The 19,306-nt window shown below is 42.6% G+C and overlaps 1 protein-coding gene across 2 annotated transcripts in view; it reads right to left on the reverse strand.

Annotated features, from left to right (window-relative positions):
- LOC135911968 (isobutyryl-CoA dehydrogenase, mitochondrial-like) overlaps window positions 1-14,775 on the reverse strand; it is a 105,215-nt gene extending 90,440 nt beyond the window's left edge. The window contains exon 1 of one of the 2 annotated variants that reach the window (XM_065444350.1): window positions 14,733-14,775. In XM_065444350.1, coding sequence (XP_065300422.1) covers window positions 14,733-14,760 — 28 coding nt within the window. In that variant the 5' untranslated portion in view covers window positions 14,761-14,775. Of the gene's footprint in view, window positions 1-12,681; window positions 12,871-14,732 lie in introns of those variants that run through there. The other variant, XM_065444349.2, reaches the window with a different exon arrangement.
- Between the last annotated feature and the right edge of the window lie 4,531 nt (window positions 14,776-19,306).

Raw genomic sequence — 19,306 nt, forward strand, 5'->3', positions numbered from 1 at the left:
TATTTAAAGGCTATAAAGACAAAACGTCCCACTCGGTTGCACGTGTTGAAGCACGTGGCGCGAGCTCACTAACATCTGCATAATAGTATATCACGAACATTCATCACTAAATTTCACAATAAAGAAAGAGTTCAGGAAACACGTCAAAGACAAACAGAAATCTATGATATGCATACCAATTTACACAAACGAGAACAATGTTCAGAGAAATACACCTAAGGTAGAAAAAACAATTTTAATTGCTGTTTTGATGTATTTTCTAGCTGCATAGCGTGTCTGTGACAAAAATTCAATAATTCTGGTAGTTTTCTTTTCATCATTTGCTGTCCATAGGTAGTTCTACACGTCTCTACGATCCAAATTTCCCTACTACGTGTATCATATAAAGGAGTTTTCTTTGACAAAGAAGCTAAAGCTGAGAGAAAGTTTATGTTTTCTTTTACATCCTTCTTATACGTTAAACACAGGCGGTATGAATACATCTGAGTAATTTTAATAATTTCCAACTTTTCAAACAAAGGCAGAGATGGGTGATCTCGAGGAACACCGAGAACATGTCGCAGCATTCTTTTCTGCATTGTAAGAACGTTACATAAATTTGTGACAGTTGTAGTTCCCCAAACTTAATATGCATAACTAATAAGAGAGTGAAATAATGTAAAGAATAACCTTGACCTGCACAGGCAGCATCTCTTCATTAATGTGCGTAACTCCTACGACACTTGAAATCTTAGAAACAACATGTTCCACGTGGTCTTCCCACGTTAAGCTCACATTGAACACAACGCCAAAAGTTTTGAATGCGCGGAGTATTTCTATTTTTGAATCACCTAACAAAAGATCTGTATTAGGAAGGAACAGCGCCAACTAAGACGATCGCGAGAGGGAGAACGACACAGGACAAGCGTGACATACACCATCTAACCCAAATGAATGTTGTCCTGAAAAAGATATGTCTTTATAAAAACGTTCTTATTCATCCGACAGAAAAGTATGGCTTTCGTCTTGGCCTTGTTTATTTTTAATGTATTAGCACTTGACCACTCGTGCAAACGCGATAGAGAGTTATTTGCTTCAGAAATTAAGTCATTCGGACATGCAACTGAGAAAAGCAGAGTCATGTCATCGGCATAAATGATATGTTTAATGTTCCGATTAATACATAAAATGTCATTCAAATAGATAATAAATAAAAGTGGTCCAACGATACTTCCTTGAGGTACTCCTGATGTTATAGTTTTTTTGTGTGTGAAGAGAAGCCATTGAGGTAGACATATTGTTGTCGATTTTCTAAATAAGATGCTAATAGTGCTAGTGCATTACCACGGATTCCATATGTATCTAATTTTTTTAGTAAGATCTAATGTTTAAGAAATGTAAACGCTTTTGTGAAGTCTACAAAGACACCCAAGGCTACTTCTTTTTTCAAAGGCGTTTAAAATAAATTCTTTCTCCTCCAGTAAGGCCTGTTCCGTCGACCTGTGTTTACGGAAGCCAAATTGTGACTGGGAGACTTTACAGTATTTATCGCAGAAATTCATTATTTTGGCGTAAATTACTTTTTCCAGCCCTTTAGAGAAAATGGGGAGTATGGACACGGTCTGTAATTTGCAATGTCATTCTTATCGACTTTTTTATACAGCACTGTCACCCTAGCAACCTGCAATCGCTTTGGAAACACTCCCTGTAAAAAACACAGATTAAAGATGTGCGTTAGGCACGGTGTAATTAGTTCAATTACATGCTTGTCAGGTGCAACTTTTATATCGCCTGCGTCACTGCTTTTACTGTTATTTAGTCCTCACAACGCCGAAATAACATCAGGCTCTATTACAGGACTAAAAGAAGGGATTCCTGGTTTTTAGTTCTGATATAACCGAGTGTCCCTGCAGTCTGACGTTCTACTTTAAGTTCAACAAAGTATTTGTTAAATTCATCCGCTATACGAGCGCCTGTGATCTCTTCATTGTTACGCTCAATCTTTGCAACAAAGCTAAAGTTTGTGTGGCGATTTAGAACTGCATTTAGTTTTCCCATATTTATTTCGTCTTTCCTGCAGAACTCTGAAAGAAATCGCAAAGTTAATCATTTCTGGCAGCTCTAATCTCCTTTGTTAATTTATTGCGGAACACTTTAAATGTTTTTAATATATCTGGGCCGCGTGCGGCCATGAATTTTGCATACAGTTTATTTCTAATGTCAATCTGTCTGAGTTCTTTTGTAATCCATGCCTTACGTATCTTCTTTTGCTTTGAAAAGACTTTTTGGGGAAAACATTTAATATATATATATATATATATATATATATATATATATATATATATATATATATATATATATATATATATAGAGAGAGAGAGAGAGAGAGAGAGAGAGAGAAACAGACTCAGAAGTATATTAAATGCACTTTTAGCATCTGTCTCGTTCAGCACAATTCGCCAATCTACACAAGAAATTTGTAATTTGAAAATGTCCATATTCGTTAATGAAAATTCTTGAAAGTATTGCTGCGTGGGTTTCGTTTTACGCAAATGTTTATCTAAGCACATATATATACCGAAGTGATCACTTATATGTGTGTACATTATTTCAGCCTTCATATTAGATGCATGCAAGTTGGTTATAAACATATCAAGCAGCGAAGAAGATGTGGGAGTAATTCTAGTAGGCTTAATGACATTCATACATTCATAGGCTTTAATTAGTTGTGCAAATACCCGTTTTGCGGGCAGATCTCCAAGCATATTAATGTTAAAATTTCCGCCGATGATCACAGATAGCTTATTTTCATTTGAAAAAGTCATCAAGGAATCTAGAAATACCAAAACGTTTTGCACATTCCCGCTCGGAGGCCGGTATACTACGCTTACTAGTGCTTTGTCGACCGCCAAACAGAGGATTTCACACTCTTCATGCACGCAAAAGAAATTCGCCGCTTGCTCGCAGACAAGATGTTTTTTCACCATCATTGCCACGCCTCCTCCGCGAGAGGTAGTTCGGTTCAACGAATAAGTGTTGTAAGAGGGTAATCATAATGCATTAGCTTATTCTATGTACCACGTCTCCGTAAACATAATGATGTCAAAAGCGAAATCAAGGTTGCTGGACAATATTTCGAACTGAGCGGATTTGTATTTAGCTGATTGGGCATTGAGGTGAAACAGCTTAAGTGAATTGGCATATTCCAGACCAAAAACATCTTTAAACATCTTTGAATTTCGAAAAAGGTATTCGGACCGTTCAGGTGCAATTTTCTCGCAAACTAAGTATTTTCTTGGCACGATACAAGCGTTGCGAGATTTATGGAATGGTATTTAAACAGTTCACTTCGACTTAGTATTTGCCTTTAGTGTCCCTTTAACGCTATCGCGTTAAAACTTGCTTGTTATACCCCACTCCTTTATAGGCGATTTGTGAATTTGCTGAACGCCAAGGCAAGCCACGCTATTCCTTACGGATAAGAACCATCTCACGCTATACATATATGAGGAGGTTGTGGGTCCGGCTCCAACCGGCGACAAGTTATCTTTCCTCCCACTTTTGTTTCCCTTTTCTTCATTATTTTCTACATTTCCATTTCGACCACAGCTAACTTCCCCTGTGCTTTCCTTGGCTTCATTGTCTGTTGGCTTTATATGGTCATGATATACAGGGTGTCCCAGCTATGTCCACCCGGCTAAATGCTATTGTTCGTTTGTACGCGGAACGTTTGGGAGCGCTGAAATCACGGTGCGCAGGCGGGCATGTCACGTGTTTTTTTTTTTTTCGCGGGCAGTGAGCGGAAAAACACTAACGCCTAATAAATAGAAAGTTATAAACTGTTTAATTGGATGTTTTGCAAAGCGCTCTACGACTTTCTAATTGGAATGTATTGCCTAATTTTGCTGCTTCAGAAGTTGGTTAGTTAACCTTGACTACTTATGCAATTAAGCAAAATGCAAGAAATAGTGCGACTTATTCCATGCCATAGTCAGCAACATGCATTTGGTCGCGTCGTCTTAGAGTGCATAGGCATATTTTTAATCTCTGCCTAAAGTTAGCTGGGACACCCTCTATATATAAAGATGAGAAGCACAACTTCGCGGTTATCTTTGGTTTATTTGCCCGACAGTTTCGGGCAAACAGTTTCGCGAAAATTTAATGTAGCTCTTTTTCAAGGGCTACATTAATTTTTCCCGGTACAGTTTCTTGATATATGTAGGTGAAAAATAAAGGTGAATAGAGGAAAAAAATGAAAGTGTAAGGGGGCTAAAGAGCTTGGTTAACAGAGGAGGTATTCACTGCGCATTAGCGGAGCCACGTTGCTCACAATTGGCAGTGTCGTTAACACGATCCCCAAGACGAGTGTCATAGGTTCAGGAAGTGAGTGGCGTGAGAAATGCGGTACGCGTGCAGCTAGACGATGTCGTGAAAGCCATTTTGTGTTGTTCTGGCCAAATGAAGGCGTTGCAAAATTAGAAGAATGTGTAAGAACATTCCAGAAATAAATAATTATAACAATAAAAAGAAAAATGCAGAGGGAATGGACGAGGCAGGGAGCGGTGTCAACAACGGGGGGTACTTGGAACAGATCGTGAAAGAGAAACAATGTAGTAAGAGAGAATGACTATATATGTAATTGGCGAAATAAAAATGAAAAGAAACGCAAGGTACAGTAGTGTGGACCGGAACATTGCGGTGAAGCCCGGTCTGTCCGCTCCCCCAGATGAGTATAGTGGATATTCTTTCAGCATCGGACATGTATTCATGCAGTTTGCGTACGCGGTGATTCAGTCATTACTTAATTACTGTAACCTATAAACGAAGAAACGAAAGGTTTTCCATGTGTTCATTTATGCCGCGTGTGATTGTTCTATATCTGTGGATAAAATATGACTATCTTTCTTCCCGTTCACGAGCACAGTAGAAGCCTAACTGGAGAAGGGTGACACGTATTTTGACAAATGATTGCTCTGGCAGAGTGAGATGTTTTGAAAATGGAAGATTTGGTAGCGCGCGGTTGTGAGTACTGTGGGTACATGTATATATATAACTATATATATATATGTATATATATAACTATATATATATATGTATATATATAACTATATATATATATATATATATATATATATATATATATATATATATATATATATATATATATATATATATATATATATATATATATATATAGTTGTACATCCAGTTATAAAAATTGGAGGTCCTGGCAAATGTATATTTATTTACGAGCACGTATGTTGGAGATTGCAGCGGTGGCGTAGAAGTAGAACACCCGCCTCGCGTGCAAGAGGTCCGTGGTTCGAATCCCGGTGCCGGCAATTTTCCACCGGATTAAAAAAAAAATCCGCGTGTTGATAAATTGCATAAACAGGCCTGGAGTGTGGCCTGATCCTGGTGACCAGAACCGGTAACGCACGCCCTCACCAGAGCAGGATTGGCCACCCTGGTGCAGTACTTGGCCACAACCTCCTATATGTACAACACAATCAAACCCCGGCCCTCAGTCCCCAGCAGCTGCGAAGCAACTGACCACGGCGGCGGTCAGACCTGCGACGCTGCAGAGGGTGCTAAGAATCACTGGCTCCGGACAGGCCGCCATTGGAATATGAACCTGGCAACGTTTAACGCTAGAACGTTATCTAGTGAGGCGAGTCTAGCAGTGCTATTGGAGGAATCAGAGGGCAGTAAATGGGATATAATAGGGCTCAGCGAAGTTAGGAGGCCAAAAGAAGCATATACAGTGCTAAAAAGCGGGCACGTCCTGTGCTACCGGGGCTTAGAAGAGAGAAGGGAACTAGGCGTCGGATTCCTGATTAATAAGAATATAGCTGGTAACATACAGGAATTCTATAGCATTAACGAGAGGGTGGCAGGTCTTGTTGTGAAACTTAATAAGAGGTACAAAATGGAGATTGTACAGGTCTACGCCCCTACATCCAGTCATGATGACTAGGAAGTCGAAAGCTTCTATGAAGACGTGGAATCGGCGATGGGTAGAGTGAAAACTAAATACACTATACTAATGGGTAACTTTAATGCCAAGGTAGGCAAAAAGCAGGCTGGAGACAAGGCAGTGGGGAAATATGGCATAGGCACTAGGAATACCAGGGGGGAGTTATTGGTAGAGTTTGCGGAACAGAATAATATGAGGATAATGAATACCTTCTTCCGCAAGCGGGATAGCCGACAGTGGACGTGGAGGGGCCCGAACGGCGAGACTAGAAATGAAATAGACCTCATACTCTGCGCTAACCCTGGCATCATAAAAGATGTGGACGTGCTCGGCAAGGTGCGCTGCAGTGACCACAGGATGGTAAGAACTCGAATTAGCCTAGACCTGAGAAGGGAACGGAAGAAACTGGTACATAAGAAGCCGATCAATGAGTTAGCGGTAAGAGGGAACATAGAGCAATTCCAGATCAAGCTGCAGAACAGGTATTCGGCTTTAACTCAGGAAGAGGACCTTAGTGTTGAAGCAATGAACGACAATCTTGTGGACATCATTAAGGAGTGTGCAATGGAAGTCGGTGGTAACTCCGTTAGGCAGGATACCAGTAAACTATCGCAGGAGACGAAAGATCTGATCAAGAAACGCCAATGTATAAAAGCCTCTAACCCTACAGCTAGAATAGAACTGGCAGAACTTTCGAAGTTAATCAACAAGCGTAAGACAGCTGACATAAGGAAGTATAATATGGATAGAATTGAACATGCTCTCAGGAACGGAGGAAGCCTAAAAACAGTGAAGAAGAAACTAGCAATTGGCAAGGATCAGATGCATGCGTTAAGAGACAAAGCCGGCAATATCATTAGAAATATGGATGAGATAGTACAAGTGGCTGAGGAGTTCTATAGAGATTTGTACAGTACCAGTGCCACCCACGACGATAACGGAAGAGAAAATATAGTCTAGAGGAATTCGAAATCCCACAGGTAACGCCGGAAGAAGTAAAGAAAGCCTTGGGAGATATGCAAAGGGGGAAGGCAGCTGGGGAGGATCAGGCAACAGCAGATTTGTTGAAGGATGGTGGGCAGATTGTTCTAGATAAACTGGCCACCCTGTATAAGCAATGCCTCATAACGTCGAGCGTACCGGAATCTTGGAAAAATGCTAACATAATCCTAATCCATAAGAAAGGGGACGCCAAAGACTTGAAAAATTATAGACCAATCAGCTTACTGTCCGTTGCCTACAAACTATTTACTAAGGTAATCGCAAATAGAATCAGGAACACCTTAGACTTCTGTCAACCAAAGGACCAGGCAGGATTCCATAAAAGCTACGCAATGATGGAACATAATCACGCTATCAATCAGGTGATAGAGAAATGTGCGCAGTATAACCAAACCTTATATATAGCTTTCATTGATTACGAGAAAGCGTTTGATTCAGTCGAAACCTCAGCAGTCCTGGAGGCATTGCGGTATCAGGGTATAGACGAGCCGTATGTAAAAATACTGAACGATATCTATAGCAGCTCCACAGCCACCGTAGTCCTCCGTAAGGAAAGCAACAAAATCCCAATAAAGAAAGGCGTCAGGCAGGGAGATACGATCTCTCCAATGCTATTCACAGCGTGTTTACAGGAGGTATTCAGAGACCTGGATTGGGAAGAAATGGGGATAAATGTTAATGGAGAATACCTTAGTAACTTGCGATTCGCTGATGATATTGCCTTGCTTAGTAACTCAGGGGACCAACTGCAATGCATGCTCACTGACCTGGAGAGGCAAAGCAGAAGAGTGGGTCTAAAAATTAATCTGCAAAAAACTAAAGTAATGTTTAACAGTCTCGGAAGAGAACAGCAGTTTACAATAGGCAGCGAGGCACTGGAAGTCGTAAGGGAATACATCTACTTAGGGCAGGTAGTGACTGCGGATCCGGATCATGAGACAGAAATAATCAGAAGAATAAGAATGGGCTTGGGTGCGTTTGGCAGGCATTCTCAGATCATGAACAGCAGGTTGCCATTATCCCTCAAGAGAAAAGTGTACAATAGCTGTGTCTTACCAGTACTCACCTACGGGGCAGAAACCTGGAGGCTTACGAAAAGGGTTCTACTCAAATTGAGGACGACGCAACGAGCTATGGAAAGAAGAATTATAGGTGTAACGTTAAGGGATAAGAAAAGCGCAGATTGGGCGAGGGAACAAACGCGAGTTAATGACATCTTAGTTGAAATCAAGAAAAAGAAATGGGCTTGGGCAGGACATGTAATGAGGAGGGTAGATAACCGATGGTCATTAAGGGTTACGGAGTGGATTCCAAGGGAAGGGAAGCGTAGCAGGGGACGGCAGAAAGTTAGGTGGGCGGATGAGATTAAGAAGTTTGCAGGGACGGCATGGCCACAATTAGTACATGACCGGGGTTGTTGGAGAAATATGGGAGCGGCCTTTGCCCTGCAGTGGGCGTAACCAGGCTGATGATGATGATGATGCTGGAGATATCATCCCAGATCTAAGAAAACCTTGTTGCGTTACGACAGCGCACACTCAAAATTGATTAAGAGAGGCATAGCAACAACGTGCATTAAAGCAGCACTTAGTAAGTCATGTGAGCATGAGTGCGATCATAGTTTTTTAAATCAGATATCGCGACTACAGAACGCAGGCTTTCCCAGTTCTGTGATCACTTCAGTATGCGAAGCCATTTTGCAGAAAAAGAAAAGAAGTTCCGATGCTTCCCAAGAAGAAAACAAAGACAAAAGACTAGCGCACGTGGTGCCATACCGACACAAGCTGTCTCACAATCTGAAGAAAGTTTCCAATAGGCATAATATCAATTTGGTTTTCAGTGCCCCGTGTAAGTTGTCCTCGATATGCAATCGCATGAACAAGCGTGAAAGGCACCTGTGCACCACTAATCATAAAACTCGTTTCACTGAGTGCAGGCGCAATGTCACCTATCAAATACCGCTAAGCTGTGGGAAATCTTATATAGGTCAAACGGGACAGTGCTTCAATGAAAGAGCACGTCAGCACAGCACTAACCTAAAGAATGGCTATGGGAGTCATTTAGCTGGACACTGTAGCAAGTGTCAATGCACCCCCATTTTTGAAAAGACTAAATTCGTAGGAAAAGGAAAGAGTAAGAAGGAAAGCGAAATAGTAGAGGCCTTTCATATAAGAAAGGAAGGCGATAAATGTGTAAGCACTCCCTCTCTTGCCTTGTCGGGAAAAGAAATAACATTTTTGGAAGAAAGATTAAAATGATGATTTGCAGATGTTTTTGCGAATGATGTGTGCATGCCTATGCTGATGAAGGTATAAATGTCCGGTGATTTTCAAATAAACTTCCAGTTGGCAGTCAGCGCTTGTCTGTGGTATTTGTTTCCTTGTGTCCTCGTCTTTTTCGTGCTGTTTCACCTCAGTTCTGAATGCCGGCTTCCTGCTTGTGAGGACAGGAATGCGACAGTCGACATGAGCACAGGAAGTAAAATAAAAGAAAAAAGAAAGAAAGAGGAGATAATAGCAGTCGCCTTCCACGAGGAGAGCAGAGAGACAACACATAAGAACGTGCAACGTCAAACAAGAGTAATATCTCTAAATGCAAGAGCGGCGCAATAAGATAAGGGAATCGGCATGCATTTGGAACTCCTAATCAAGCAGTATCGGTGCAGAGTCCGCAAATCAGGAGCTGGAGATGATCGGCGGAGCACTTTCGAAAAGAGCAGGCCTTGTCACATGGCATACCGAGAGTCGGGGAACATGGTTAGCCACGAGAATGTCCCTTGCGACACGGCAGAGGGAGTGCGATGAGCTTGTGCATACGCACGGACCGACGCCATGTCTTTCGAGCGTCGTGACTTCGTCAGTGATTTCAGTCATGAGCGGCCAACGCGAAAACCTTCTCATGTATGTCGAACCCTCGACGGTACGTACAGCGACCGCAGGCTGTCCTGTTTCCCTCGAGTAAAACTGAGAGCAGAGCGGCTACAGCGAACATTAAATTAAAAAAAAAAAGAGGGGAGGGGGGGAGAGAAATAGATGACTAACGTTAAGCGGACACCCCCATTGCGCAATACACACATTGGTTTCAAAGGTAAACATTCGGCAGAAATCTACCTGGTTGAAAAGAACTGAAAGAATGAAGAAATACAACCAAAATTTGTTTTAAAAGTCAAACGTTTCGGAGTCCGACCGGCAGCTTCTTCACGGGTGAGATGGCGTGATGTGATATAAATTTTCGTTGGTGTTTCTTTATTCTTTGGTATATATTGGTTTGTCTCGGTACAAGAGTCAATCGGTCGGCAATAGGTCGTGTTTCTTCGAGCAAAATAAGTTTTATCTGTATTATCAGGACTTATAATCCTCCAATATTTAGTAAACGGCTGACTCGCGACAAAAATTTAGGCATGTCACAAAAAGCTAAACTGCATCATCAGACGTCAATACAATGGTACTTAGAACGGAAGGGCATGAAAGTAATCTCGCCTTGCGTTATCAAACACGTGTGTATATTTCTAGGCGAAAATATAAATTACAGCCATATTTTGATCAGTGTCTTTCTACAGCGAAGCTAGGTACTGCTCGAATCCGAGATTTCTTCGTGGCGTAACGTCGACAGAAAACTGTCATCTATGGCTCATACCCCCAAACGCAATGGCTCCCAGCCCCGTAAGGCAGAGGCTACAAGTACTTAGCAAAGTGAAGCGAATAGTGCATACATTCTTTCGAATCACACACGCAATACAGATAGAGCCCGCAGCAGCGAGAGACTTCACCTTCGTGCTGCCTGTCGCTTCCACGCGAACGAGGCGGCGAGAACGCAGCGCCCACAAATCTGTCAGCACACGCCGCACCCTTTCCCAGATCGCTTTCAACATACGTGGGGCCACGCTTCTCTCTTCAACGCGAAGCGGCGAGAACACACGCGACGCTATCAGCAGTCGGCACGCTCCGCCCACACCGCAGAAGATATCGCGGAGGGTTCGACGCGGATGGGTCAGGCGAGCCTATAGCATCTCGTGATGATCGGAACGTCATCGGCGCGCCTGGCGCCGCCAGCTGCAGTAGTTCGCCTGCTGAGTCAATTCACCTCGCATCGCCGTCCGCAGCAGTTCGTGTTGCCGCAGTGCTGTCGTTTATACCGGTCGTATCAAGTTCCGTAACATTGATAACACCGGGATGCGTGGAGAAGAGCAAATTTATGCATTGTACCCTTGGTTACGCGTACTGAGACAACTCCCAGAGAAGTTTCTGCGTGAATTTTTTTTTTCCTGCGGTGAAAGCAAGGAAGACATGAAACATTATTCGCTAAAACATAGCGGGCAAGCAATTATGTGAATTGTTTGAATTGAACGGAGTCACGCGAGTTTTAAGCACGTCTCGAGTCGCTCGATGCAGGAATTACGGACGTGAATGCTCTTTCGCACGGCGCTGTCTACAAACTATAGACCTCTAAGCTAACTTCATTAAAACCCTGAAGTAAATAGAATGTCGTTCCTCGAACTCATTTCCAGTGGCGTAGCTAGGTCGTCTGGCACCAGGGGCCCTTAGCTCTTCTGTCACCCCCCCCTCCCGGGTGTAGTCGAGGGAGGCGGGGATATCGACAATTTTCGGGTGTCTTCAGACGTACATGACACCCCCCCCCCCCCTGCTGGCCCCATGCACCCGGGGCCCACGGCCCCCCGGCCCCCCCTGTTGCTACGCCAGTGCTCATTTCCATACCACGCATATTCCGCATGCCTGTCTATCGACATAGCGTTGAAGACTGAAATTCAAGAGCATTGGCGGGCTGGTTGCAATTGCCTACATGAATAAAACAGCGCGTGCTGACCATGGATTCAACGCTCGGAATTGGCAGAAACTAGGAATTATTTCCACGATCGATGTTGCGGGGACAACGGCAGCCATATTGAAAGATTTATATTCACTTATATATCGCTGGCATATGATTATGTGAATATAGATACCCGTAATGCATATATTGACATGTACATGCATGCAATGTAATGACATATACGTAATTCGTACTGGGAAGTATATCACTGGGCGATAATTTCTGGAGGTGTCGGTACCCCCTAACCCTCGCCCTGGTAACGGGCCTGGGCAGAAATAACCCACATGGCACTACGCTCCATCACGCTTATGGCTGGCGAAATTGACCAATGATCGCGACTATTACTAGCAGTGCCATCTCTGTGGCCCGTAATGCAGTGTTAATTGTGTGCCAATTTCTTGACAGACTATAGTCACCTACTATAATTAGGTTAATTAAAGGTTATTTATTTCGAGTCGCCAATAATTGCTACAGCGACGATGCCCACGACGACAATTGGGAACATTATAATACAAACATAATATGAACATCAGAGTTTCTCGAAAAAACTGGACGTATGTGATGTTCGATTGATTCATGCACTAGGTAACTGAAATAAAAAATCGTATTCTTTTCTTTTTCCAAGTTGTGGCGCTCATTCGAAAGCATTGTAATAACAGTTTTCGCATACATGCACGTAACTTCGCTTAACAACAATTATATATATATATATAACTGTCACGGATATCACAGAATTAGGTTAGTTCTCTCAATAAAGATACATGCACCATATATCATGGAAGTTTGACGCGTATCTTTTCCGACAGCAGGCCGCTATCGAGGAACGCGCACACTGAGGGTCAGTTATGCATAGCGATGAAACGGGAAGTCGGAGGTCGACAATGCATTGTACGTACCATCGAGAGCAGTAGACGCTTTGCGGGTCGTGCATTTATGGGATGCAAATTGCGCCCGGAGCAACGCAGAAAATTGCCGCCTGATAAGTGCCTTGCTAACAATACCCATCAGTCCTCTGGCAAGCCTGGCGACCAGAATAAATACGGAGTCCCGATAGCTTTGATTCTCGAATTTTGAGCGATGCCCGGGCGAAAAACCGCGCACGACTTTTATAGGAACTCGGGGCGATGGTGCTGCCATCTATTGGAGAACGAGAAAACTGACGACGACGCATCCTCCAAAATTCTGTATTTTCAAAAGCGCACGTTCATACGGTTTGGGACTATTTTTACAAGTTGTTCTGGAGGCACCCGGTCTACTTAATTGCGAGTACGTGTTCTTACGGCCTGCTTTCAGTGCCGATCTGGCCACGTCTGGGCGAACTTTTCTGGATCGAACTCCGAGAGTTCGCTAGGTGTTCGAATTTACAGCGGCAGCTACATAGCGGTTCCAGAGTTGCAATGTTTAAACGATCGCTCACGGTAATAGACTCGGATGCCTTCCGCACGCATACACCGCAAAGTTTGGTTCTTTGTGAATACACAGGGTGCATAGTAGCACCTTGAAATGCTTGTTCTTTAAAATAAATGTCATGTTTTCTGTGAGCGTCTGGAGCCACCGCGCTAGCAGAACACAAACAGCAAAAAAGGAGGGAAAATTAAACACCTTTAAAAGCTTCTCAGATGCCAAGCGTGATCCTGCATGTTACTTGTAATCGGGTGTTCGTCGCTGTGTCCGGTGAGATTTATTGGAATTGTATAAAGGCTTGGGAGTGCCGTCGAAGTTTCTCTAGCGACGAGCTTGTACAACACTCGAGCAACTGACAGACGGCCTTGGAAAAACGTTGATTTCTGTGATTTCTGTTCGCTCAAAAATTATCTCCAACCAGTCTTCATGATCTATGGTTACGGAAGTAACAGCGAGATGAATCTAAGGAACTGTCCTCGTCATTTCTCAACCCTGAAACAGAAAACTATGGACTGTAGAAGCAGCCCATTAGGAGCTGCCGAACTCGGTCGGTGCGAAACAAAATTCGCGCGAAACGTCTCCGCGGTTTCGCCTAGTTTCGTGTCTGGCTAGCGACAAGTTCGGTTATCAAGTTTCGGTGAGCTCCGCGCTTTTTCGGGGAAATACTTGGTTACGAGCCGCGCGCATCGGTTTCCAACAAAAATGACAATTTACGGTGGATTAGAAAGGTGGCAGTGTGACGTCAGAGATTGTATGTACATTTTTGCCACAAATGAATGTTTCATGGACTACGTATAACTAGACATTTTTTTGTTGCGTGTACAGATACAGGAGAGCAGAAGCCATAGAAGTCGATGTGCACCTAGCTCTCTTTGAGTTCGCGCTTACCACGGTGATGCTCAGCGTTAGAATGTTTCCTACTTTCAACAGTTTGCGAATGCCGTTACTGGTGCGACCGGGGCACAGCAGACGAAAGGTGCCTTGAACGTCTACGGTCACCTATGACGTCACGTCCGCTATAACCCATGAGGTCACATCCGGCTATTTGCATGGCGTCTGTCTTTCGGGATCGGTTGCGCTGCGAAGCGGTCCGTGCCCACTTACAGCGTGAGTAATTCATATTTCCACGCTATATGCCAGTAATAAAAGCTTGGGGCTGTGAGCTGTTTGATGCGTTACCGCTAGGTACCTTGCGCGCATATTTTGCCTCCTGGCCGCGTCAGATTGCAGCCGGCCTGTTGAAGCTGCTCATGAGAGCGGTATTGCCTCCGTCAGGATCGTCAGTGCTTGCACAGAACAATTCAGTAGTCTGGTTCAGGAAAGGATGCGCGAAAGAACGTGGACGTAAGAAAACACTGTTATGACGAGCTGTTTCGTCAGATCGTATTACATGCTTTTTTCTGGGATGGTCGAACAGCATTATTACTGCTTTCTTACAGCTTTGCTGCAGCTCATTTAATCATCACCTGTTACTTTTAATAAGGCAAATGACAAAATAAGACAAGAGAGCCAGTGCCGCCGTACCTGCTGCATACACACTTACCTTTCCTGACACAGTTGAGACGCGGCATCAGCTCTGCTACTGCGTGATATAGGGTCGATCACTATGATAAGAAAACACACAACGAACGAAAAGGAACAAACGAAATTAATGCAATAAGTGTGGTCAAATGTTGTGAAGCGTGATAAACTGACCTTCCTCGCAAGATAGGTTGAATAAATCGGCGTCCTGAAGTTGCAGTAGATTTGTGTTGCGCGGTGAAGCACATCCAACAGTATTGCAGTGAAGCATGTCAAAAGTGAAGAACGGCCACAGTCACGGAACATATACAATATGTGTTCCTTAATGACGTACGCGCACACCCGCCGTCTCCTGTTACATTACGCGCGCCGAGGCGTCTAATAAGTGTACTGGCCGGACTTCAAAGCTATTTCGGACGTGGCTCTGACGCTTTGAACCGTTGGTTTGTCGACCTCACAAGTAAATGTTTACACGGTTATTTTTTTTCTGAACTGTTGGTTTCTTCCATAATAGTTACATAATTTCGTAGTTTCCTGTCCAACTGCTTAGGTCGTGTGCAAGTCAAGGTGTTCTCTTTAGCCGAGCGCAGTTTTCGAAAGCGAAATGACGCTTTTGCACCAGTAGTGCCTTCGCCCATTTAGAACACAGTCAATCAGTGTCACTTTGTATGTCACTGGGAGACCACCGAACGCGGGGAACTCACTCGTACGCGTGGAACTGCATAACTTGGTTAAAACACGTTGGCGGGCTAGTTTATCGAAAAAAAAAGCACAAAGGGGGACCTTGAATTGTTTTTCTCAGCAAAAACGCACAAGCCGGAATGTCCCCTCCGAGTGACAGTGTCAGAGAATACTACTTGGCAGAAACATGTAGCGACGTTCTTACAAAAGCACTTAAAGCTCTTGCCAATCAACGACCCATTTGGTAACTAAGTCTGAACAAGTGGTGGAATTCTTTAAAGACTGTCAAGACAGGAACCTTGTCGCTTTTTCCATTGACTTAAAGGATCTGTACTATTCTCTCCCGCAGAATGATGTGATGATCTCCCCTGTTGGGAGTGGGGGAGATTCACATATATGAAAAGTGCCAAGGTAAGCAGTTGCCCTGATGAAGGCAAGCTCCCCTGTCGAAACATTTGCACCAGCCTGTTCGACCACCATTATCACCACAACACACAAATATGTTGCTGTGAAGCATGGCGATATTGGGAAGGATTTACTTGTATCTGGAATGTTGGGTTTCAGTCAGCAACGAACCTAATGTTCTAGTCTCAACAAAGCAGATTTTCACGGCAGGATGATGTCTTGAGAACTTTCGTTGGCTAAAGCCATACATGCCAGGTTAGCTCTTCTCACTACCAATACGCTTTACCGCAATATAGAAGGGGCCTCACTGCAAGACACGCCCGCCATACCATAGCCAAAACCTTACGTGACCGTTCACTGCAAAACACATCCTGTATTGCGGTGAAACATAATAAAGCACATTTGTCAGTTTAGAATGTAACGAGCCTTGCCCTTTGTTTTTCTTATATTATGACACATAGTCTAATGAGACCATGTATTCACTGCTAAAAACATCCGCATTGAAATGGAGACATGAACACTGATGGCAGCCTGTGTGATGTTTTATCCCTTTGCTTTGTTGTGTACCTGTCATGCAGCTATCATTAAATTTTCCTGTGCTTTGTAAGGTGCTGATGTACAGAACACTACATCACAAAGAGCCGCTGCATAATTAGTGTTCAAAGACCAGTGTGATGGCTTTTCTCAAGAAAGGTTGGGGTTATTTTGTTGTGAAGTTTTTTTTTTTAGAAAGGTAGTTTTCTGAAAAGAAATCAGATGTCAGGAAATAGACCTCAGTGGCACAGTAATCTTGGCTGCCTTTTGCTTAAGTGTGCCCTAGACAATTGAGTGATTTGCACTTGCAACTGGACAGCAGCCTTAGCTTGGAAGACCTATGGGAGGGCATATTTTATCAAACTAGGCGACACATAGCATTACCAGTCCGAGCAGAGGCCTGTTTAAGTATGTGTCACCTTTAACACCTAGATTTTCGACCATGAATTCAGAAAAATTTGTAGCTCATTTAGATCCTATATTTTAAATGCTATATAAGTTGTCTTCTTGTTCACTGCAGTTGTGCTCAGCTTCTGTCCAAATGGGAGAGCACTTCTGCATAGCTTATTAGGAAACATACTTATTTACATACCTTCTTTTTATTTATCTCGCCTACAATCAAAATAAAATATTTATAGCATATGAATGTGCCATGCGTGAACCTAACTTACAATGCCTTGTTCAACAGCACAGTGCATGTAGCTGGTGTTGGTTCATTCAAGCTAAGCATTACTACAGCCTTTAACTGTAGGTATCATGGCATGAGAGCACAGAAATGGATATGCAAAGACAGTTGGGCACATTGAGACAACATCTTTTTTGCGTGTGAAGAGGAGACATACACAAAATGGGGAGAACACATGCACTTTCATATTTTCTCACTCACAAAAAAAGCCGGAGGAATAAGGTTTCTTCACTGTGCCATAGAAACTATATGTATGCTCTGACAGGTAATTCTGATTCATTGGATTTGTTCCTGTGCTGTGTTTATTTTCCTGAGTCTGCATTAGTGTTTACACGTTAATGTTTCAAACTAGTTTTTATTTTCACAGGCTGAACATCCAATGTCTTGGTTCTACTTCCTGGTACAGGATACTTGCACTTAGCATGGAGTAATGAAGCAGAGTGGTGTACTTTTATTAAATGCGTAGATTTTAGCAGTATAATAGCATTTCATAAAAAAAAATGTGTGCTGAAAATAAAGTGTTCCTACCCACATTCCTCGTCTAATTATGCTTGTCTTTCTGTATTCTCTTCAGCAAAACCACTTATATGGGGAACTGATCATGATAAGTGCCCATGAGCATTGTAAAGAACAGCCTTGAACCCTACCGGTGCACTGGTAAAATTTATAGATGCAGTGAAATTGAAACAGAAGGCAAAATTGCAAACACCAATGCTTGATGCAGTGTTTGTCAGACTTGTATGTCAGCAATTTTCGCATAAAACGGTAGACAGCATACTAGCACTACAAAGCACCCATCTTTCATGTTAGGCATACATTACCACAAGCTCTTCAAAGGTGGTCACAAGAGAAATGCTGGCTTTAATGATAAACTATAGATGTTAAAGGCAGCCATGAAAATGCATCAAGAAATTATACAATGCATAGCATTTACTCGGTTCAGACAGCTTCTACAGTTGCCATAAGGCCTTGATAGCTGTGTATGAGGGAACAGTTGTAGCCCTATTTGGAGCATGAGAAATGAACATTAAGATCAAAACATAAGTAACAACTCGTAATGCAATTAAAAAATCTTGCCATACCTTTAAAGAAGAGACAATGAACTAGCACAATGAACTAGCACAACTAGCACAACTATATAAAAGAATTCTTAGCTGAAAACAATGTGCTCACGGAGTTTCAGCATGTCTTCAGAAAGGGTTATTCGACTGTAACGCAATTGGTATCAGTGATTCATTCATTTGCTTTATCTCTAAACAATAATGGCCAAATAGATGTAATATTTTTAGATTTCAGAAAAGCCTTCGATAAGGTTCCGCACGACAAATTAATATTCAAACTTAGAATTATTGGCATACCTGACATTTTCATAAACTGGATTATTGCTTACCTGAGCAAACGCACTCAGTACGTTACAATAGGTGAGCATAGCTCGGCCACTCTCCCAGTCACATCAGGGGTGCCCCAAGGTAGTGTCTTGGGGCCTTTACTGTTTTTAATTTATATAAATGACATTGTTAAAACCATAACTCCTGGTGTGCAAATTAGACTGTTTGCCGATGATTGTATTTTATACAGTGAATGATCAGAATGTCAGAATGATCAGACTGTCCTCGAAAAGAATTTAAATAACATATTGAAGTGGTGTAATGAATGGGGTATGTTTATTAACGCTGATAAATCCGTATTTCTTCGTGTTACTCGTAAAAAAAGCCCACTAACTTTTTCTTATACGCTAGGTTCTTCAGCTCTGCGTGAAACTCACAATTACAAATACTTAGGAGTTACTTTGACTTCCACATTGTCATGGAACATGCACATTAATGATATTTGTTCTTCTGCTTTCCGCAAACTCTGTTTCCTAAGACACAAACTGAAAAATGCCCCTCCTAACGTGAAATTACTGTGTTATTTTACATTTATTTGACCAAAGTTAGAGTATGCATGTATATCATGGGATCCTTACACTAAATCAAATATTGTGCGTCTTGAAAAAATACAAAGAAAGGCAGTCAGGTTTATATTTAATAAATTCGCAAGACTGGACTCTCCCTCCAAAATTATGACAGAAAACTCCATACCTACTCTTGAATCGCGCCGAAAGCTGCTAAGACTTGAATTCCTTTCCCTTCTTCTCAACAACAGGCTTGAAATTAAACCATCCACTTATATAACGCCTGCACTAACACGGCAAACAAGACAGCATCATCTGGATTCACTAACACCCTATTATGCTCGAACTAACACGTTTAAATTTTCTTTTTTTCCCAGAACAGTATCAGACTGGAACG

This window comes from Dermacentor albipictus, chromosome 10 (assembly GCF_038994185.2).
Source record: "Dermacentor albipictus isolate Rhodes 1998 colony chromosome 10, USDA_Dalb.pri_finalv2, whole genome shotgun sequence".
NCBI classification, from domain to species: Eukaryota; Metazoa; Arthropoda; class Arachnida; order Ixodida; family Ixodidae; genus Dermacentor; species Dermacentor albipictus.